We start from the raw sequence: 22,620 nt of genomic DNA on the forward strand, positions 1-22,620 counted from the left end.
TATATATATATATATATGATCGCATTTTTGTTTTTCATGCTCTCATTCTGGCTAGAAATCAAGTCTGTGGGGGTGGATTCCGGTGATCGGCAGCCGGAAAAAGCTTAATTTTATTGTCATCCTTCAGAGTGATATATAAGCAATTCTGATCATTGGGAGTGTGAGTGAGACTTATCTTTAATTTATTGATTAGCATGATCTTCTGTCTTTCATTTGATTTCCAGTTTCTTTATGAGTTCTGTGAACTCATTCATCTGAGTGCATGTATATTCAGTATATTTGTTGCAATTGTTAAGATCATTTAATTGAATAAGTTATTATCACTTGTTGTGAATCTCACCCTTGGAGTAGTGGAGATAAATAATAAACTTGAAGTGAAAAGCATCAATTTCCCTTTAATTTGCTTGTTTATCTTGTTGATGTGCAGGAAGTAGTACTCTTCAATATATATATATATATATATATAAATACATACATTTATATGAAACACCCCATCTTGCTGATTATATATATATATATATTATGAAGAAAGCTGGCCTGAATGATAAATTTATGTGAATGCATGTGTTACAGTGCATGCTTTGGTGTAACTACTGTCAAGCTGGAACTTCATTCCTGATTAATTGATCACCAAGGTGAAACAAAATTACAGTAGATGAAGTTAAGGTTCAAGTGGTATTCATATTATTGGTATATATGTTTTCTTATTTGAATGGATTCATTAATATATATTTATAGCTTGAAAGATAGACAAGCAATAAAGGGACATGAAATGTGCATATCTTCATGATTAATTACTCCCTGAAAACCAGAAAAGTAATCCTCTTCTATCATACTATTATTATATATATTGGATATATAAATATATTTGCTTTCATTTAATCTCAATCTTTGTTCATGATCTTGTTAGTTCATTACATGCAGTACTGCTGCTGATTAGAACTATAACTATTATTATCTCATCTTTACAAGTGAATAGCATCTCACAGTCTGAGTCTGCAAATTAATAAAGGAGTTTAATCTTATGATTTAAAAACTAATCACATGGTCTTAATTTGTGGTTAATTATCAGATGATGAGTGAATGATCCGACTTCATGCAATTCCAAATATATATTTTATCAGTGATCAGTGATGCAATAAATATGACTTTTATGTTTATGATTACTAGTACTAGCTTGATTATGAGATTCAACTTTATAAACATAGAATACATTTCTCATTAATACCAATTGGAATTTATATATATGAACCGCTGCCACCATTGAAAAAAAAAAAAACATAATTGCGGACCTCCTCCCATGGAGTAGTTGCAAAATGGCTATTGAATGTGTTCAAAGATTAAAATTATTATCATTATTACTTATTTTTTTTATTTTTTTATTTTTATTATTATTTTTTTTTTTTGACAATTGTGACAAGTGCCCTCTTCTTCTTGCCCTTTTAAAGAACTATCAAGAGATAAGTAGTTACGGAAATGTACTAGTTACAATAATTTGTCGATTATTAGAGACTTATTGAATCGGGTAACTAAGTTTCACATGGAGTAATGAAAAGGGTAGAAACCATAGCTAATTAATTCCCTGTCATGTTAAACAGTATTACAAACAGTACCACATATATCTATGCAATGCCTTTACCATCACCAAATTAAAGTTAGTGTTGGCATTTCAAAGATTATAATAAACCAAGAGGAATTTGTTGATTGTTTTAGCTATATCAAAGTAAAAGAAAAAAAAACTAATTTGATAATTTAAAAATGTAATGATGTTTTTATAATAGTTGAAGTAATTCAACAGTCATACTTGATTATTGTTAGTTTTTAATTTACACTCATCCCCCACAACACCCAGACAACATAACTTTTTCATAAAAATTATTGATCATGCGATTTATATGAGGTGATGTTGGATTTTATTAAATTTTTTTTCATTCCACATAATTTTTTCATAATTTTTTTTTTTCTATTATAAAATAAAAAAACAAACACACGAATGCTTGGTTCTACTATTATTTATTTATTTATTATTATTTTTTGGGTCAAAATCATCTATCATTAATTTTAAAAGACCAAATTTCATATAAAATTTTTTAATAAAAATCATCAATCATGTTTTTATAAAAATAAATATATTTTTTTTAGGGTAATTTATTTATTTCTCAATATAAAATAACTTCGGTCAAATTTCGCAATTGCCTCCAATAATTTTAGAAAATGATTATCCTCAAAAAATAATTTTAAAATTGCATATTAATCTTTTAAAAACCTCCATCTTAAAAATCATTTTTATGATTTATAAATAAAGAACATTTATTCGAATTCTGCTAACTAAAATTATCGCAAAATAAAATTAATTTGAAGGCAATGCGAAATTTGATCAAAATTATGTTGAATAAAATAAAATAAAATAAATATAAAAGAATTCAGGGGCGTATAAATAAAAATAAAATAAATAAAAAAAATAAACCCGAAAATAAAAATAAAAGAGGGGAAGAGAGAAGGAGAAATAGAACAGCACGATACCGAAGAAGCCCTGTTACCAAAATTTGGAGCCCTCGTTTGGTCGCGATTCGAAGACACAGCGAAGAAGAAGAGAGAAATCGAGACGAATTGATACAAGAGAGGAAGGAATTGAGCCAAGGAGAGGATCAGCATCGATATCGGTTTCCAAGGAGGAGGAATCTCAAGTCTTCTTCCCGCGGTGTTGGAGTTCATGGTGTTGCTCTGGATCTCGGTGCTTTGATTTCTTTAAGCTTCGATCAGAATCCAGCCGGGCGTCAGCCGGCAGCGGTGGCTTTTGGTTCTGGTATGATTCTTGATTTTTGAGAATTTTAATTTTGTCTATTAGGAGCTCTGACCTTGAGAGGCTTAGAACAGGGTAGCTGTGTCTGTTTATCCTAATCCGAACTAGGGTTTGTGTAATTTCAGTGGAGATTATATGGTTGAAGAGCTTTGCTGAATTCAGGGCATAGCATAGCATATACTTATGTTTTTGGAAACGTGAACAATGTCTGATATTGCTCTTCATCTCCTGTTTAGAGCTCATGCTTCATTGTGTTAGAAGTGGACAAGGTGGAGCAGGATGAATGCTCAGGCACACTTGTCTGGACGTATCTCTGGGCAGGTGCCTAATCAGCCTTCCCAGATGCATAACTTTGGAGGACATAACTTGGATCCTGATCTCTCAGCAAAACGCAATCTCGTTTATGATCATATGTAAGTCTGCCCTTTTCATGCATTAAAGTTATTTTATTTTTCGAATCCTGATCATCTATCAAACGAATGCTGATTAGTGCATAATCACTGACTTTATTCGTGGCGATAATTCTATTATCTTGCTCCACTTCTTGGTATGACATGTCAAGATGTTATATTAACAAATCTATTAGTGCCACTGTATGAATGACTGGCATTAACAGTTCATGTTTATAAGCCTTGCAATGCATTCCATAACATTAACCTTGCAAAAATCTCGCACAACATCAATTGTAACCCTTGGAGCCTTTGATATTTTTAATATCGACTTTTGTTTCATTTCCCGATGTCATACTGTCTTGTTGAGATTATTCTGTTATCTGCTAACTCTTTCACACTTACGTCCATCTCAGTGGAAATCAAGAGGATAGGGGTTTTATCTATTTATCAATTATCAATGTCATTGTTTTAATGTTTCTTGCAGCCTCAAATGGTTCCAAAGGAAGAGTCCTGATGCAAATGCAAATTTTGCAACTCTTGCAACCAAGTTTGAGGATTTGCTTTTTAGGACTGCTGCTTCAAAGGTTCTTGTTTTTGCTCTTGCTCTTTCTATAAGGTTTTTAGGTATTAAAATTGATGTTTGATTTATTTCTGCTCTGTGGCAATTCCTATGTGGTTATCTACAATGTATTTTTTACTGTGTTATTTTTTGAGCATGTGTCTGTGCTATGTTCTGGCATGTCTGTTTGGATTTGCCTTCCTTTTTTTATTGCTTAAGGTTTTCTTTGTCAATGATGGATTTCTTTTTCTGCAACTCTAATTTCTGTTCCTTGTTTGTAGGAGGATTACATGAACATGGGTGGACGTGCAATTGAACTTCGTATGCAAGCTTTAGCAAAATCAACAAATAACAGCCAACTCAATGCCCACCGTTTTTCGTCATCTTCTGCTGTCAGCACTATGATCCCCACACCAGGTATGGCCCAAACCAGCAGCACAAACTCCGTAGTTTGGCCTGCAGACAACTCTATAATCAGTACCAGTGGTGCTGCCATGGTGGTGCCAACTACTGTCAACACAGGGAGTATACTACCAGTTGCAAGTGGAGTAGGAAGTGTTGGAACTGCTGCCACCTCCAATGTGTTGGATGGTACTTTTTTAATTTATATTTATTTTTGCTGAATCACATTGCTCTCATTTCTTTTTCAGCTAATGAGAGGTCTCACATGCAGGACAAGTTCCTAATGGGTACCGGAAGGTATCGGTCAATTCTCATTTTGGTTCTGGAGGGAATACTCTTATGCCACAGCAATCAACACAAATGATCCCTACTCCTGGGTTAAATAATTTTCAGCCAGTGACTGCCCATCCTGAATTTTCAAGTGGAGGTGGGTTTTTGAGTAACGAAGCTTCTGTTTCGCTGCAACCACAGCTTAAACAGTATGTTGGAAGTCAAACAGGGCGTAACTTTCATGCTCCTCTAACCCAAGTGGGCATCAAAATGAGGTCAAATATGTACCAGAAGCCTCCTACTTATGAGTTTTCGAATGGGCTTATGAATGGCAGTTTGGGCTTAAGCGGAACTAACTTGCAAGTAGTAAATGGATCCACAACATCAGATGGATACTTAAGTGCTGTTCCATATGGTACTCCTGAACGTTTACAGGAGCATTTCGATCAGCAACAACATCAGACAATGCTACCAAGTAATAGTACCTCCCTTTAATTTCAAAATTGTTCACCTCTTTCTTAGTCTAGTATATTCTTTGCAAGCTTGCTTTTATGTTCAATTCATCTGTCCATTAATGCATATGAATGATGCATTCCTATCTTTTTCCCTTCTGTACTCAACATTTCTTTTATGTTTGGAGTACAATAAGTTAAATGTGTGTTCGTCTTGCAGCTTCATTACCCCAACAAGTAACATCTACGCCTGGTGATGTATATGGAATGGGTGCTGTTGATCCCCTAGGTCCAGGGAATCTGTATGGCTCATCTGTTGCATCTGTGTTCAATCACCAAAATATTAATCCTGCAAGCTTGCAATCCAAATCAAAAACAAGCTTCACAATGCAAAGTCAAAATGCAGGTTTGCAGTCAATTCAGCAGGTTGCAAAACCTCAAATTCCTGATCAATCACAAAAAATGAATCCCCAAATATCTCATTCAACTGGAGAACAGCTGCTGTCATCTCAACACCAGTTACAAAAGTTTCAACACCAACAATTTCAGCAACAACCGAGTCAGTCTTATACCCATCCTATACAGCATCAGCAGGAACAGCTAGGACAGCAACACCAGCAACTCATGTCAAAGGTTGATACTTTGAAACATTCGTCCATGGTCTCTAATTTTGGAAGGCAGCTCACACCTGGTTGCACTAATGACTTGCATCACGAATTATTGCCCAATCAACCTGCAGAGCATCTTCACCTTTCAAAGTTTCAAAATCAGTGTGAGCGGAGGACATCATCTAGCAACCAATTTGGAGGTTCCCAGTTGCTTGGTCACTTGTCAAGCACCCATGATTCTCCACAGCCAGTTACACAAGATCCACAGCAAGTTTCTGAATCTCAAAATGATGTTCACTGTTTATCCACTGGATCACAACCTGATGTGCCCTCACGAAACCATTGGCGCCCTCAGCTGCTTCAAAAATCCCACATTCTGGATATATCTCCATTGGAGCAGCAGATTAAGGAAGAATTCAATCAGAGAATAACAGGCCGAGATGAAGCTCAGCAATCTCATATTTCCTTGGATGGTTGCGGTACTGGTTCTGGTGGTGCTACTAAGGTTGTTGCAATGCAACAACTTTCAGGTAAACTGGCTCCTGGCCCTGGAAGCACGAAACGTGAACGGGATTTTCATAACCAGAGGAGGTGGTTACTGCTTGTGTTGCATGCACGCTCATGTCGGACCCCAAAAGGTGAATGCCAAGATATTTGCAGTAAAGTTCAAAAGCTATGTGCGCATATGGGTAGGTGTAAATCCAGTGAATGTGAAGTCGCTTATTGTGAGAGTACCAAGAAAGTTTTTGGACATTTCGTTTCCTGCCGGTGTGCCGATTGTCCTGTTTGTGCTCCTGTACGCTCTTATATAGCACGTGAACACGCTCGGGCTAATTGTAACTCAGCAGAACAGATGACTGACTCTAGGAGAATAGACAATTCTGGTGATGCTGATAGAATATCCATCATTAATGTCCCACCTGTGGAAACATCTACCGATCTGCAAGCCTTACCGAAACGCATGAAGGTGGAACATGATTCACAGTCCCTTGTTCCCAAACAAGAAACCACTCCAGTTCCTGTTCAGCTTGTAAACCATAGTCAAGATTCTCCAGAGACTCAATTTCAAGGGTGTGAAGCACCCAACACATCTGTATCTATTAAATCGGAGATCTCAGAAATGAATCTTGATACTCCCACTAGTCCTGGGTGTGATAATGCGCCGATTTTTAACAACTTGACAGATGGTTTTTTGGAGAATGCACATAGAACACGGCCTGATCTCAAACATGATCTTAAATCTGTTGGTCCAGTTAACTTTGATGACCATGGAAGGCGAGAAACCATCCTTGAAGGTAAGGAGCCTGATCAGGCCAAGATAGAAACTAATAATCATGAACCAAATGCTCAAGCAAATGATACTGCAGTTGGAAATAAATCAGGCAAACCAAAGATAAAAGGTGTATCCTTGACTGAATTATTTACTCCGGAGCAAGTGCGGGAACATATTGTCAGTCTGAGGCGGTGGGTTGGCCAGGTTTGCTCATGAACCTCATCTAATTCTCCATAGCTTTACTTGCAGCACATTGCTTTTATTTTGGGTTTTATTTTATTGCATATGTCAGTTTTTATTTTTATTTTTAATTATTATTACAGAATGGATATGCATCTGCACTCATTTTATTACTAGCTCACCGCCTAGTTATATGACAACCCACCTATGATGCAATGATAAAAGAAAATTGCGAGGCCATCTCAAAGCATGAAAATTAGTTTTCCAGGAATTCTGTATGCTTTCTGAAAGGTTAATGATCTAAGAATCTAAAGAAGTACATATATTGATAAAGCAATAGGCAAAATTTCAAGTTTCAAGATGACCCTTTGCCTGACAATCCCATACTGATTCTTCCATCTTTCTGATTCGTAGCACACCAACTTTACCCTGCCTATGAGAGGAATCAGTGCTTATATTTGATGCATAAAGGAAAGTGTGGTGATGGGAAGTAGAGCACCATCTTGCTTTATTATGAGTGGGTCCACAGGGACAATGGAAAAGAAAATTATAAAAAAGATTTTTTTTTTCATTTTTGGTGATTCTGATACAATCTTTTGCAAGCCTTGAATAGTATATGCCCCTTTAATAAACACAAATCATAATGGTTATTTGTAGACAAGCTGTCACATAGTAACTTGCCATACATAGCCAGTTGACCATACACCAACAGCTGAAGAACCTTTCTAAGCAAACTTTAAGCCTATAGTTTATCCTTTTCATCAGAGTTTGGGATGATGAGTCTTAACCATCAATTAGATGAGTACTTTTCAAGTTATGCCCTCTTCAATATAGCCTCATTCCTTTCTTAGAAAAGCTTAGACCTAATGTTAATCCCAACATTGGACATCTGAAAGAGAAATCTCAATTATTACATAGATGAGTGTTTTTGTAGTTATGCCCTTGGAGGCTCTAAAATTATAGCCTCCCTGTAGCATGATGGCTCTGTTCCCTGATTTATTCCACTTGTCCAATAAAAAACTACTCATTGAGCATTATGCATTGCTGTAATATTAACTGTTGCTCTACAAATTAGCATAGTTTGGGATGCGAGTTAACTATATGGTTCAAAGTGTTTGTCAGCTATGGTAATCCATCAGACATAATTTGTGCTACGTAGTGCGCTGTTAGTTGACTGTGTTCATTAGTTGTGATTGAGCAGTCTTAATATGCTTCATACAGCAAAACTTCTAGTCCAAATCAATATTGCATGAACCTTAGAATTCATGATCATGTGTTGGCCTGGAAACTAAAGATAGGGAAGATGATGCTAGAAATGATTGTGTTTTTGAAGCTAAGGAGGAGATTAAATAGAATATAGTGCACATTGTTAAGATTCAACCAACTGCAATGCATGTCAAATTGAATTTCTTTTTAGGATTTGATCGTAAATGTGTGCCCAAGTGTTGGAAGGAAAGAGTGCTAACTTCTTGATGTGCATGCCTAACAATATGCTATGAGCAGCAGCCAGATTGCTTTCCGATGAATGCTTGATGTTGACAGTTATAGTTTGCTAACTGATCAATGTGTTATGGTTTTAAATTTTATTTTTGAGAATCATGAGTTAGACTTTTTCTTCTGATCTGCAATCCCTATACTTTTTTGTTATGTTTCTGTAGAGCAAAGCGAAGGCTGAAAAGAATCAAGCTATGGAGCATTCAATGAGTGACAATGCATGCCAGTTGTGTGCTGTTGAAAAGCTTACGTTTGAACCTCCTCCTATTTATTGTTCACCATGTGGTGCTCGCATAAAACGAAATGCTATGTACTATACTGTGGGAACTGGTGATACCAGGCATTGCTTCTGTACTCTATGCTACAATGAGGCCCGTGGTGACAGTATTGAGGTGGATGGTTCAACATTTCCTAAGATAAGGCTTGAGAAAAAGAAAAATGATGAAGAGACAGAGGAGTGGGTATGGTCTTTACCTTTTTTTCATTTAGTTGGAGGGAGGATGAAGCAACACTTCAAAATTTTATTCACTTTTTTAATTTTGATTATAGTGGGTTCAATGTGATAAATGCGAAGCATGGCAACATCAAATATGTGCTCTTTTTAATGGTCGAAGAAATGATGGTGGCCAAGCAGAATACACTTGCCCAAACTGCTTTATGGATGAGGTAGCGAGAGGAGAGCGTATGCCACTACCACAGAGTGCGGTTCTTGGAGCAAAAGATTTGCCAAGAACTATACTGAGTGATCACATAGAACAACGACTGTTTAGACGGCTGAAGCAGGAGAGGCAAGATAGAGCAAGGAATTTGGGGAAAAGTTATGATGAGGTGATTTTAGTTTCATTGGTAGCATATATTTTCTTTGATACATCATGATTAAAGTTTCTGATCTTGATTCACACTGTAATATAATTGCAGAATATTATTTGAACCTCACCTTTCTATTTTGCATATCTTAGGCTATTAGTGAATCAAGTTATATTTTCAGTGTTAGAAGAGGCATGATTCCGTCTGCTTTTTAGGAGTATTTTTCTTATGTATCTTCAGGGGAATGTTGTTGTTTGCATACTTGTTACAGCTGAATCAAACCATCATAAAAAGGATATCTTTTCTATGCCAAACCATCAACAATTTGCAATAATTACCAAGACTTTCAATTACTCGTCATTTCTATTTGTATAACACAACTAAATTCTTGTGGGAAAAATTACTTGGACATGTTCACCAATGCCCCAAATGTCTTTAATGTGAAATTTAGGACATTTGCATGTAAATCATGTATCCTGTTTGTGCCATATTTCATAAGAGGACAAAAAAAAAAAAATGTAATCTATGCTGAATTTTTCTTACATGTATAGTAACATAGTTGTGAACGTGATGCTATTATGTATGCCAATATGATGCTATTCTTTTCTTTCTTGGCTCTAAAGTGTGTGGCCCTCTCCTCCCTAACAAAATGCAGGTCACCGTGTGATACTATTTTACTTGTATTTTATTCTCCTGGAGTAGAAACATTTATTCTCATTACTTAGGATATTGTATCAATTATGCATTGGTAAACAGGAATATGGATTTGTGAGATGGATATGGTTCAGAGATAAACCCCAAATAGAGGGGGTGCACCTTTGTTCTCTAACTCAAAAGCCCAAAAAACCGGTAGAATGTAGAACCCATTCTGTTGAAATTTAGTAATCCAGTATATCCTTGATAATCATTCTTTAGATTGGTGAGACTATAAATTCAATTATAGTTATTTAACTTTTTAATACTTCAATTCAATTTCCACTTGACCATCAACTTTTTTGAGATGTAGATTTAGAGGACAGATGCTATCATTTGAAATTGGCGAATTAGAATCACCATTCAATAGAGCTAATCTGTATCTGTTTGCTAAAATCTATTGATGGATCAATCTTCTGCTATTAGGAGACGTAAAGTCTGATTGTTAAAACATGCTCCCACATTTCCGTATCAATCATAATGATTTCTTGGAATTTATGTTCCCCTCAATTTGGTTCGTATTGGCCTTCTGCCATCATGAATATGACCTGGACTTGGATGGAAATTATAGGTTGATGATGACAGAATTGATATCTGGCATTTAGGATTGATTATCTAGAAATTAATTATGCTGCCAATGGAACATTTACTATGTTTGGACAAGTTCTCAAGGCATTTGAGGGAAGCAGAACAAACTCATTCCAGGATTTTTGTATGTAACTTCAGTTTTGTCTGTCAATTTCTGTAGATTGCTATGCCAATTGTGTAATTTTCTGTCAAGTGAATCCTGTATTGTGTTCTGATTTTGTTTGCTTCCTGAAACCATGATGAACGAGAATCCAATCTGTCCCTTTCAATTTCCTGCCTTTATCTGATCCTAACCCATGCATCTCTGTATTTACAGAGAACATAAAAATGGCTAATGCTTTTGTAATATATGAGTGTCATACTTGTTAGTTAGCAATTTCTCGTGTCATCTTTGAAATAACCATCTTATCAATACAAGAAATAAGAATGTTGGTATTCTCTGTGTCAGGTACCTGGGGCAGAAGCACTTGTTGTCAGAGTTGTATCATCAGTTGACAAGAAATTGGAAGTGAAGCAGCGCTTTCTGGAAATTTTCCAGGAAGAAAATTACCCAACAGAATTCCCCTACAAATCTAAAGTAAATCCCACCTGTTACTGTTCTTGGATGCCTCTTCTCTTTTTATTATTTTATTATTTTATTAATTTTTTTGTGGAAGCAGCTAACATTTGTGGTATTCTTTCGTGGAAGTATAATAATCTGATGGTGAATTGTCAAAGTTGTCATTGATTTGTATATTTTGTGGCCAGGTTATATTGTTGTTCCAGAAGATAGAAGGTGTAGAAGTATGCCTTTTTGGCATGTACGTCCAGGAGTTTGGTTCAGAGTGCCAATTTCCAAACCAGCGCCGTGTTTATCTTTCATATCTGGATTCTGTGAAATACTTCAGACCTGAAATAAAAACTGTAACTGGGGAAGCTCTGCGAACTTTTGTTTATCATGAAATCCTGGTATGTGAAAGGTTCTTATGTTTGCTGATCAGTTATGTTCTCTATTGATTCTTCAATGTCAGTTTGTTTTCTCCTGAGTAATTATTAAGCTTTATTGCGCTGCTTTATCTTTCCAGATTGGTTATCTTGAATATTGCAAAAGACGTGGGTTCACTAGTTGCTACATATGGGCATGTCCTCCTCTAAAAGGCGAGGATTATATTTTGTATTGCCATCCTGAGATTCAGAAAACACCCAAGTCTGACAAGCTTCGGGAGTGGTGAGTCCTATCTTACGTTTTAGTTTGCTGCACTATATCTAATATATATTACTCTTCAATCGTATTACTAGGACATGGATACAGGCGTAGATAAGCGTGTCGGATATCCTAGTATTTGAGATTATCCAACATGTGAATCTAGTGAAAACTGGGTAGAATCACATAACCATATATATAAATATGTACATACATGTACATGTGTGTGTATATATGTAAGTAAAATTTTCCGATTCATAAAAATTCACAAAAATCACTAAGGGTTTGTTTGGATGGCAAATATCTTCCCATGTTTGATTTGGGTTTTCTGAGATGTCCGTGGAATCACATTCTCACCATTCATGGAATGTGATCTACTCTGTTAGCCGGTAATATTACATTCTCTCTAGGGGCATTCCTAGTGAAGTGGAATGTAGTAAAAGTTATATTTAATTTTTTTTCTTTAATTATCCGCATATTTTCAATCCTCCATTTCATTGTCCGAATATTGTAGAAGTTAGATGTTCCGCTACCTTTTTTAAAATAAAAATACATCAAACACAAGGTTTTTTTTGTCTTTTCCTATTTTTGCCGAAGTATTTATTTAATCCTAATTTTTGAAAAGAAAAACTTTCAAGTTTCGTTTCTCTCCAAATAAAAAGCCAAAGTTTGGTTATCTCTATAACCCTCTCTAGCTGAAATAAAAAAAAAAAGCAGCTAATTTTCAGTTATTACATCCCAAAATGACATAACTACCCCCTAAAAAAGTATTGAAGTTTATGAAAATAAATTTTAATATATATATACACATGAAGAAAAGATTTTCACAGGACGAATATTTTCTTGAGTGACATTATGTTCATCTTTAGCTTTATAATGGTGCATTGATATTTTTTTTTTTTAATTTTATAATTAGAGGGACCTAACTGATATTAAAAAAAAAAATCACTTTCAAATTTTTTTTTTATTTTTGGGAGAGAAAATTTGAGAGTTTTTTTTTTGCCAAGTAGGATACATTAGAGGGTTTATTTAAATAATATCTTTGATTAGTTTACTATTTAGTTTGTCTTCCTATATAAGTCATTGTATGCGAGGGTATTTAGTTAAATTTGTCATTTAATATATTATATCCTGGCAAACATGAAGCACCCTCAATATGAAATACCCATCAATATTCTAATATGAACAATGGGAAAGAGAAATTTGCATTTATGTGATTCCTTATCTTCTTGGGAATTACTTTGGATGAACCAAATGCTCCTAATGATTAAAAAATTAAAAAGTTAAAAAATTGTTTATATATATATGTATGTATGTATGTATATATTAGGATTTATGAAGTTAAAAGTTTGAAAAGAGAAGGTAAATTAAAAATGAAAACAAAGGACATTGGGATTGAAATCATTGGAAAGATTAATGTAGAACTATAGTAAAGAAGATAAGCACAAGACCATGGAGGAATAAAACTCAAACCCCAATGTCTGGTTATACCCTGGGGATAGGGGATAGGGGATAGGGGATAGGGGATAGGAGGGATGGGGGACAGGAGACAGGGGATAGGTAATGGTTATAGCCAGGTAAATCTGCCCTTCAGGCCAGCTCATCTGACTTGCATGAATTACATCTTTCAGGTACTTATCAATGCTGCGGAAAGCTACCAAGGAAAATATCGTTGTTGATCTCACAAATTTATATGATCATTTCTTTGTTCATGTTGGCGAGTGCAAGGCTAAGATAACTGCCGCGCGTTTACCTTATTTTGATGGAGATTATTGGCCTGGCGCAGCAGAAGATATGATCAACCAACTTAGGCAAGAAGAGGATGGTAGGAAGCAGCAAAAGAAAGGAAAAATCAAGAAGCTTATCTCAAAAAGAGCTCTGAAAGCTGCCGGGCATGCTGATCTTTCGGGAAATGCTTCTAAGGATGCTCTTCTGATGCAAAAGGTAATTTCTTTTTTATATATATTACACTAAGTCATCGAAGCATTCATTTTCCTTCTGCAGAATGCCAGAATCTATTGTTTATTACAATTCTCATGTGGCCTCCTAGATCTATGCTTCTGCAAAATATTTCATGATCCTCAGCAAATTTTACCAGTCTATAATCATTTAGTTTCAGTTAATCAATTAATTCCTTTGAAATGGTGTTTCCTGAAATTTGACTTGATCTATTGCTTACACAGCTTGGTGAAACCATTCATCCGATGAAGGAAGATTTTATTATGGTCCATTTACAGCATGCTTGCGCACATTGCTGCTTACTTATGGTATCTGGAATTCGTTGGGTTTGCAATCAATGCAAAAACTTCCAACTTTGTGACAAGTAAGTGTTTAATTATTGAATCATGTCTTTATCTTATGGAACAATCATTAATCATACACATAGAATAGGCATATGATAGGAATACATTGGTGATCCTCTGCCTATATCATCAGTTAATTAAGATGAGAAACAAGTTAACAAGATGGCAAATCATGTTTATACCACTTTGTTTTCTTCTTTTGTCGCTGAATGACACATCTGGTCACCAAGAACCTGTTTGTGTCATTTTTTATTACAAATCATATTATTCTTTTTTCTTCTAGTATTTTTCCTTTTTCCTTTTTTTTCTCATTTTCAGGCATAATGCAGTGTTTCTATGTGCAAATTATAGGGTAAAAGTTGTATCTGCCTTCTCCTTAGTTGGGTTTTCACATAGTACATCTACCGAGTTTCCAGTCATATTTGGGTGCCTTAACGGATCTAAAAACTGGCCTTTAGTTTGGTCCCTTGATATAGAATAAAATCCCATTCTTCTCAGCCGTTGTTTCTTTTATTTTTATAGAAACTCTGAGAAATTTGAAAGATCAAAAAAATATTTTGTAGTGAATCTTCTGTAAGAAAATTAATGTGTTGACTGTTGCATACAAAATGGCCTCCTCATCTGGTTGACCATGCATTTCAAATGATGCAGGAGTTTGTTATAAAATATACCAAGGTTATGTTTGGTTGGCAAGTAAAGGTGTATATGCAAGGAATCTTTGTTTAAAAAAAATTGGTTTGATGGGAAAACTTTTATATGAGCTAACCACACTTTGCCTTAATTATTACTAAACAAATTTAAACATTTTAAAATAAAAATTTACTTTTCAAATTATTAATTGATATTCATTAAGATTAAAGTATTTTTTTTTAAACTAATTAGAAAATATAATTATTTAATTTATTAAACTCTATAAAACTGGGTTGGTGGCATAAGTTAAAGGGTGTTTGGTTGGAGAATGTGCGTAACTCACCAACCAAATGTCTATATTTTAGGTGCCTTGAATTTTTTAAAAAGCTAACTTGGAGGACAATTGTCTACTCGGTGCCAAACACTCCCCAAGTTCTGTCTGCAGTCACTCAAATAGTAATATTATGCTGTTTCATAATTGGCTTATGGTAATCGTCTTCTTCACACTTTTGTCTAGTAAGATGGAAGCTAATAATAGCTGCCACTGATTCTCATATTCCATTGAGGTACATATGAAACTTCACTTTTTGTCCACATGCGGTTGAAGGGTCTGAGCAATGTTTGAGAAGTGAGAAAAAAAGATGGCTTCATTGCCACTAAGCATATGGGTGGGGTGTACTGACACAGGATTGCTATTGTTGGACAAATGCTTCCTTAATTCGGACAGGACTTTCTGGATCTTTCTGACATAATTAGAGAAATATGTGAGGTTTTCAATTTAAAATAAAAGAATGAAGAAGAAAAATGCTTGTCAATAGTGAGTGTATCTAGCATTTTCTCAAAAAAGAAAAGAAAAGAAAAGAAAAATTGCATTTCTTTTTATTTTATGTTTTCTAGAATCAATTCATCTTTTTTGTGAGTTACATCTCTATTAGTTTGTATATCAATTGTGCTCACATATTTTGGAACTTTATTTTCCTATGTAGGTGTCATGATACTGAGCAAAGAATAGAAGAGAGAGATAGGCATCCCATCAACAGTAGAGAGAAGCACATGCTCTGTCCGGTGATTATTGTTAATTTAAAATCTTGTCCAATAGTTGCCACCTTCTTATCTTTAAATATAATTAACCTATTACTTATCTGCCGATGGTTAAACTTTAAGCAGGTTGAAATCAATGATGTGGCCCTGGATACTAAAGATAAAGATGAAATCCTAGAAAGTGAGTTTTTTGACACAAGGCAGGCTTTCCTCAGCCTTTGTCAAGGAAATCATTATCAATATGACACTCTACGTCGTGCAAAGCACTCCTCGATGATGGTCTTATATCACCTCCACAATCCGACTGCACCGGCCTTTGTCACGACATGCAATATCTGCTATCATGATATTGAAACTGGTCAAGGTTGGCGTTGTGAAATTTGTCCCGATTTTGATGTATGTAATTCTTGCTATCAGAAAGATGGTGGTCCTGATCATCCTCATAAATTGACAAATCATCCTTCTTTGGCGGAGCGTGATGCACAAAATAAAGAAGCTCGACAAAAGAGGGTTTTACAGGTGATTTATATTCATAAAATTATAAATCAGATCCTACTAGCGTTTGACCTTATTTATTAGTCTTCATGTTAATTATCTTCATAAGTATGGAAATGATAATGATGCAGAACATGGACACCTATCGTAAATAGACATGCTTTAGGTTTAGAAGTTGTCTAATTCTTTAAATCATGTGTTCCACTGTTGAGGATAGCTTGTTAATTTCAGTTTTTGGCCTGCATAAGTATTCCAAATCTAGTGGGTCTATTTTGAATTTTATTATGAGTTGAGTGTTTTTTAATAAATCTGAAGGTCTAATATAAGTGATAGTTTAAATATTTTTTATCATATTTTTGAAATTAAACTTTCTTAGATAAGATCTCTGATTTCTATAAAAGAGATATGAATCTTCTTAGGAAATCAACCAATGAATTATTCTTAGCTGTCTTAAGTTAATGCTATGCTGTATTTTGAGTTTTGGTTGTCTTTTCTTTCTAAGTATGATTGCTTAGATTCTTTGGGTGAGATTGCCTTAAAGACCCTGGTGTAATTGTCTACCCTATCCTGCATCAGGAAGTTCTAGATTTCATAATTTCTTTACTAGTGATAATTTTCTTGAAGTCTTCTTTCTTTATTTTTAATAGGAGCAGTACACTTGACTCCTTTAGCAGTCGCATACTAAAGTTGCTAGTTGCTGATATGCTTAGAAATTCCACATGCGGGTGTTTTAACCACCCCTGAAACTTGTTTTATTGTTATTTAACCCTTCTAGTAGTATTAATTTGTGCAATTATGCACTTATCTCGAATTTTGAATTTCTGGCTTGTGGTTGACATTGGATTACTGCAAAAAATGAGATATACTATGTTTTTTTGCACTTCCATTTGTTCTAAAGCTGTTTTATGTTCTGCAGCTGAGGAAAATGCTTGATCTTCTGGTTCATGCTTCTCAATGCCGCTCTCCTCATTGCCAATACCCTAATTGCCGAAAAGTCAAAGGTCTTTTCCGTCATGGCATACAATGTAAAACACGTGCTTCTGGTGGCTGCCCTCTTTGTAAAAAGATGTGGTATCTCCTTCAGCTCCATGCCCGGGCATGTAAAGTGTCTGAATGCCATGTGCCGCGTTGCAAGTGTGTATACTATTCCTTTTTCAGTCAATTCATTCATCAATTCATGTATTTCTCTCTTTAACCTCTTTCTTATCCAATACCTCTGCATCTCACAGGGATTTGAAGGAGCATTTGAAGAGGTTGCAGCAGCAATCTGATTCTCGTCGCAGGGCTGCAGTGATGGAGATGATGAGGCAACGAGCCGCAGAAGTCGCAGGGAATGCTGAGTAGCTATTTGTACAGCCAGATATCCTTGTTTTCTTTATTTGGATAAAAGATTGAAGGGAAAAGGCCCAAGGAATTGGACCTTCTGAAGAAAGATAGTAAGTGTGCAGCAGTGTGAGAGAAAATTGTTGCATGGTGCTCAGGGCAACAGATAGTGTTGATCTTCTCGTTCTCTTTGATGCTAACAGCCATTTTTGAGCAGAAATGGCTACTCTTCAGTCTTGACCTAGTAGATGATTCTTTGATTTATCCATCTATTGTGTGGCCACCTAGCCTACTGGGGGCACTTGTAGCATAAACAGTCATAATTTGTCAATTATTAGTGCAAAACATGTTCAATTATTTCCCCTTTTTTTTTTTTGCCCCATTTTATTTTTATTATTATTACTTCTCATCTTTTTCTTCCTCGTCTTCTTCTTTTAATTATTTAATTATTACAGATTGTAAATTTGTGAAGTAGGCATCACATGCATGTCTAGTTATTTCTTTGATGTGTGATCACCTGGCCTCATTTCCTGACTCGCTTATGGATCGTTTTTGTAGAGCACGCAGCCACCCCATGCGTAAACCCAAAACTATTTACATATGTACGTATGTGTATATATATATATATATATAACCTCTGTTATTTTTTCCTTTATATATATATATATATATCCTGGAAATTTTAGTGTTTTTTGCATGTATGTATGTATATATTTCCCTTATTTATTACAAAATAAAAAAAAAATTATGGCCTAAAATTTAGATATGCTGACTTTTTTAGCGTGTAGTATTTTTGTTAGATATATAATTATAATTAATCAATATTTTTTTAAATATGAATTTATTTTATTAAATTTTAACTCTAAATATAATAGTTCAGTGTTTTGTAACCACATCTGTTGGTTATTTTTTCTTTTCTCTCCCCTGTGCTATGTGTTGTAGAGCAGGTTCTTTTGTGGTTGTTTAGTTCTGTTTATTTGGAATGATCATGGTTCATCCAATTTTTTTTAAAAAAATATATATAATATATATGATTTTTATTACCTGGATACCTAGTAAATGATCAAGCATTAGTTTTAAGAAACATAATAAGAGTAACAAATCTTCTGTTGTGAGTACAGTTTGCAACGAATCCTCTGTTGTGTGGGTGCAGTTTGCAACTCAAATCGCTTTTTAGTATTGTATCAAAACAAGCAGCAATAATAATAATAATAATATTAATTAATATTATTATTATTGTTGTTGTTGATACTTGATTCACCACCATCACATTCCCGTTAAAACTGAAAATAACAAAAAGATCCTGATTCCTGACCGGGTCGCATTTGAGGAAACTGAATAACAAGTCAAAAAGGGCGGGTGTGGGAGGAAATTTCCAGGAAGACGCTGAAGATGAATTAGGAGGCATTCTTTTCCCCGTCACCACCGAGACATTGATAAACAAGAAAACGCCATCATCTTCCCTCCCTCAATTGCCTCCCTCTCCCTCTCGGATGATTTGTGCTCACACGACTTCATCTCCACCTTATGCTTATGGACAAACGAAAGACCGATTTCCTCCACATAATCAAGGTGTTTCTCTTCTTTCTTCTTCTTTCTCTCATGGCTTTAATCTCTCTTCTTCTTCTCTCTCTCTCTCTCTCTCTCTCTCTGTGTATCTATATATATATATATATATATATGAAGATTTTTAGTTGTCTTAGATGCATATTTTTTGTCCGGTTATTTCTCCGAGGAACAAACTTGCAAACTGGTGATGTAGAATTTGACACAAGGCATATATGCTAATTATATCTTCAATTTCAGCAGTTAAATCATCAGGAAGGGCAAAGATCGGAGCTTTGTTCTTCAACTCCTTATTACTAATCCTCTTTTAATATCTGTTTGATTTACCCCGTACTTATGCTTTATGTTTCTTTCAATTTATTTGCATAGTGTTTCTTTGGCCCTGAACAGCAAAATATATATATTTACTTTAGTTTGAACTATTTTAGTTTTAATTCAATTTAGATGATTTCAGGACCCAAAATAAACATGTAGGTATACCTGATGGACCAACTGTGAACTTTCACCAGCTGGTTTTTATGAACTGGTGATGACTTCTCATAATTCAAAACATTATTATCATTTGCTTGATTATTTCTGTGCCATTTAAATTATGTTTTCTTGAGCTTTTGTGCAGGTCAACCAGTGTTATTTTCTGAGATTTTTATGGTATTCAATTAATAAGCTTCTCTAAAAATTGTGAACATGGTGATATTAGAGTAAAATTAGGATTGGGGTGTGTTTCAAGCTTCCTTGGGTTAAGCTCATACTTGCTTTGTTCATCTCTCTTGTTCAGTTTCTGACCACACCAGGGTATCCATGCAATAATAAGTTTTAGGAGTAAGTTTGGCAGCATGGATGAATATGTGATCCTAGATCACGGATTGCACTCTAGTGGTTGATATAAGAAATTGAAGAAAGATGTTATGGATATTTTACAACGTGCTATTTGCTGATGGAAAAATTTATGTGCAGTGAAGTCACGGGTATATATTAAACTCGAGTGTAAATGCTGCTTAGCCTGCTTTTACCTGTATAACTCATCTGAAAAAACGCTAAGTGCAGAGTGGTTTCTAGTTATATTTGCTTTGAATATATAGTAAATGAATTTTTCGATATTCAATTATTTTTATATTAATCAGGAAGCAATTTTTATTCTAATCTAGTCATGAATTTGAAGGTTTTTGCTTGAACATTTTATTAATTTTTAACCATGCAAAGTTGCTGAAGGCCTGATATATTGCAAAAAAAAATTTCTTGCATGGATTTGGGAATGAAGAGTGCCGCGTGCCTCACTTCATCATCAGCAGATACTGGAAAGGGGAAGAGTCGACAATCGGCTAATAAAGTGACACATGGGTTTCACTTAGTCGAAGGTAAATCTGGCCATAAAATGGAGGATTATCATGTTGCAGAATATAGGTATGAAAACAATCACGAGCTCGGCTTGTTTGCCATTTTCGATGGGCATTTGGGTGATGCTGTGCCTAGTTATCTGAAAGATAATCTTTTTGATAACATACTTAGAGAGGTATGTTTCTATAGTCTTGTCTTAATGATGAAAACTAGGTTTGCATTGGTGGCTCACTGATATGAGGAGCACATGCTTAAGCAATCTTATTCTGTGTGTGAGTGTGTGTGTGTGTGTGTGTGTGTGTGTTTTCATTCATTGAGTTCTAAGTTATTGTACCACTAAAAGTTTCTTCTACCTTCTGATCAAATTGGAATTCCTTACTTTAGTTTTGTTCAGCATGTATTTAGTTCATTTCACTCAATTTACTGATGAGTTCACTTATACTACTTTGTGGCATCAACTTGATATAGATGTGATGATATTTGTTCACATGTTGCAGTCTGCCTTTTGGATGAACCCTGAAACAGCAATAAAAAGTGCCTACCGATCCACAGATAAAATTATTCTTGAAAACTCGACACGATTAGGTCCTGGTGGTTCAACAGCTGTTACAGCGATAGTTGTTGATGGCAAAGATCTGTGGATAGCTAATGTAGGTGATTCTAGGGCTGTCTTGTGTGAAAGAGGAGCAGCCAATCAGCTTACAGTTGACCATGAACCACATCTTGAAAGGAAATATATTGAAAAGCGAGGTGGTTTTGTGACAATTCTTCCAGGTATCTGTTTTCACTGAAACCATTGACCTCATCTAATAATTAGTGTTTCATGGCCATAATACATTTTGCTGTTGGTAGGTGATGTTCCTCGTGTTAATGGCCAGCTTGCAGTTGCACGTGCATTTGGTGATCAGAGCTTGAAAGCACATTTAAGTTCAGAGCCTGATGTGAGACATGTCCCCATAGATTCCAGTATGGAGTTTGTCATACTTGCAAGTGATGGATTATGGAAGGTTTGTTACTTGACCTCCTATTCTCTTGTTGTATTTGCTTGCCTGTGTGGGATTTACTTCCTTAATATTGAAATTAAATTTGTAGGTGTTGGTAATTTTGTTTGTTCAACCCACTTCTAATGCTTCATGTGTAAGAATGTCATTCTCTATTTGAAGTAAATAGAGGTAGCAATATGAGAAGATTACCTCATATGTTAAGATAGGTTTCATGTTAGTGTCATCTCCCTGTTTTTTCTTTCTAGTAGGATATCAAGCTAGCCTATCAACAGAAGTAGACTATCAAGTTAAGAAAGATATTAATCTTCAGAGCAAGTGGACTTTTTTTCTGTTCAAAGGGAAGAGTATATCATGCTAGCTTACCGATAAAAGCTGACTATCACCAAAAATGAGATTTCAAATTTCCTTCGGAGCAAGTGGACTTATTTTTAGTTCAAAGAATAGGGTTAGTACTACCTCAGTTTATCTTTTATTATCAGTCTGAATCATTTTAGACATCCTTTGGGATCAAAATCATAAGACCAAATATGGATGGGACCAAGAGGACTGTTCCAAAAATGACACATAAGTGGTTAGTACTTATTTGCGGCACACATATAATGGAAGAATTCGAGAGCTTGGATGGAGGGCCATGGAAATAACTTCTTTCTTCTTCTTCCAGTGCAACGTTAGATGATACATGGTTTTGTATAGCAGGTTCATGTGGTATATTCTACATGCTGTTTTGCTTTCTTATTCAGGTAATGAAAAATCAGGAGGCCGTCGATTTGATAAAAAACATCAAAGACCCTCAATCAGCAGCCAAGCGTTTGACGACCGAGGCATTGACTCGAAAGAGCAAAGATGATATCTCTTGTATTGTTATTCGTTTCCGTTGCTAAATGCCCACATGATGGATATTACTGTCTTCTCCGGCTGATGTAATTGAAGTCAAAGGATACATTCTTGTCGCCCGTTGCAGACAAACAGTTTGTCATTCCTTTTGAGTACACAGAGGGTGGCATACCACATAAAGTTGAGCTGATTCATGCTAGTAGGACTTGGCCTTTTTGTCTGATTGATCCAATGCTTAGCTTTACTGCATTACTAATGTATATACACTATATTATATATATGCATATATATTTGTCTTTGAGGATGATTTACATCTTATTTCTTGTTTCATTTTGGTTCTCCTATAATCTTATTTCTTTATTTATTTATTTTATCTAGCTTGTTA

General features: G+C 35.1%; 2 protein-coding genes across 4 annotated transcripts; both read left to right on the top strand.

The window, feature by feature from the left end:
* Window positions 1-2,499: 2,499 nt before the first annotated feature.
* Window positions 2,500-17,853, top strand: LOC120276288 (histone acetyltransferase HAC1-like). Its single transcript, XM_039283011.1, has 17 exons — window positions 2,500-2,806; window positions 3,040-3,216; window positions 3,680-3,779; window positions 4,036-4,345; window positions 4,428-4,901; window positions 5,099-6,963; window positions 8,598-8,894; window positions 8,983-9,261; window positions 10,970-11,098; window positions 11,269-11,469; window positions 11,586-11,728; window positions 13,336-13,648; window positions 13,888-14,027; window positions 15,624-15,702; window positions 15,805-16,197; window positions 17,090-17,307; window positions 17,403-17,853. Exons 2-17 carry the CDS (start codon window positions 3,083-3,085, stop codon window positions 17,515-17,517), a joined length of 5,190 nt encoding a protein of 1,729 aa, XP_039138945.1. The 5' UTR covers window positions 2,500-2,806; window positions 3,040-3,082; the 3' UTR covers window positions 17,518-17,853.
* A 977-nt stretch (window positions 17,854-18,830) lies between these two features.
* LOC120275739 (probable protein phosphatase 2C 44) lies at window positions 18,831-22,565 on the top strand. 3 transcript variants are annotated; one of them, XM_039282425.1, is made up of 6 exons: window positions 18,832-19,068; window positions 19,517-19,588; window positions 20,321-20,572; window positions 20,895-21,171; window positions 21,250-21,404; window positions 22,142-22,565. In XM_039282425.1, the coding sequence occupies exons 3-6, from the start codon at window positions 20,435-20,437 to the stop codon at window positions 22,280-22,282; spliced, it is 711 nt and encodes a 236-aa protein (XP_039138359.1). In that variant the 5' UTR covers window positions 18,832-19,068; window positions 19,517-19,588; window positions 20,321-20,434; the 3' UTR covers window positions 22,283-22,565. The 3 variants fall into 3 exon arrangements, with proteins under 3 accessions (XP_039138357.1, XP_039138359.1, XP_039138358.1); XM_039282423.1 differs by lacking the exon at window positions 19,517-19,588 and having other exon boundaries at window positions 18,831-19,068; XM_039282424.1 differs by lacking the exons at window positions 18,832-19,068; window positions 19,517-19,588 and having other exon boundaries at window positions 20,315-20,572.
* The last annotated feature ends 55 nt before the right edge of the window (window positions 22,566-22,620 follow it).

Source organism: Dioscorea cayenensis, chromosome 14 (genome assembly GCF_009730915.1).
Source record: "Dioscorea cayenensis subsp. rotundata cultivar TDr96_F1 chromosome 14, TDr96_F1_v2_PseudoChromosome.rev07_lg8_w22 25.fasta, whole genome shotgun sequence".
Lineage (NCBI taxonomy): Eukaryota > Viridiplantae > Streptophyta > Magnoliopsida > Dioscoreales > Dioscoreaceae > Dioscorea > Dioscorea cayenensis.

What these genes read in the sequence shown, in the direction of transcription:
- LOC120275739 (XM_039282423.1), top strand. Translation starts at nt 19,024, where the DNA reads ATGCTTATGGACAAACGAAAGACCGATTTCCTCCACATAATCAAG. An exon ending in ATTTCCTCCACATAATCAAG is followed by an intron (nt 19,069 to 20,320) that starts GTGTTTCTCTTC and finishes TTGGGAATGAAG; the next exon opens with AGTGCCGCGTGCCTCACTTC. An exon ending in TTTTGTGACAATTCTTCCAG is followed by an intron (nt 21,172 to 21,249) that starts GTATCTGTTTTC and finishes TGCTGTTGGTAG; the next exon opens with GTGATGTTCCTCGTGTTAAT.
- LOC120276288 (XM_039283011.1), top strand. Translation starts at nt 3,083, where the DNA reads ATGAATGCTCAGGCACACTTGTCTGGACGTATCTCTGGGCAGGTGCCT. An exon ending in ACATCAGACAATGCTACCAA is followed by an intron (nt 4,902 to 5,098) that starts GTAATAGTACCT and finishes TTCGTCTTGCAG; the next exon opens with CTTCATTACCCCAACAAGTA. An exon ending in ATGAAGAGACAGAGGAGTGG is followed by an intron (nt 8,895 to 8,982) that starts GTATGGTCTTTA and finishes TTTTGATTATAG; the next exon opens with TGGGTTCAATGTGATAAATG.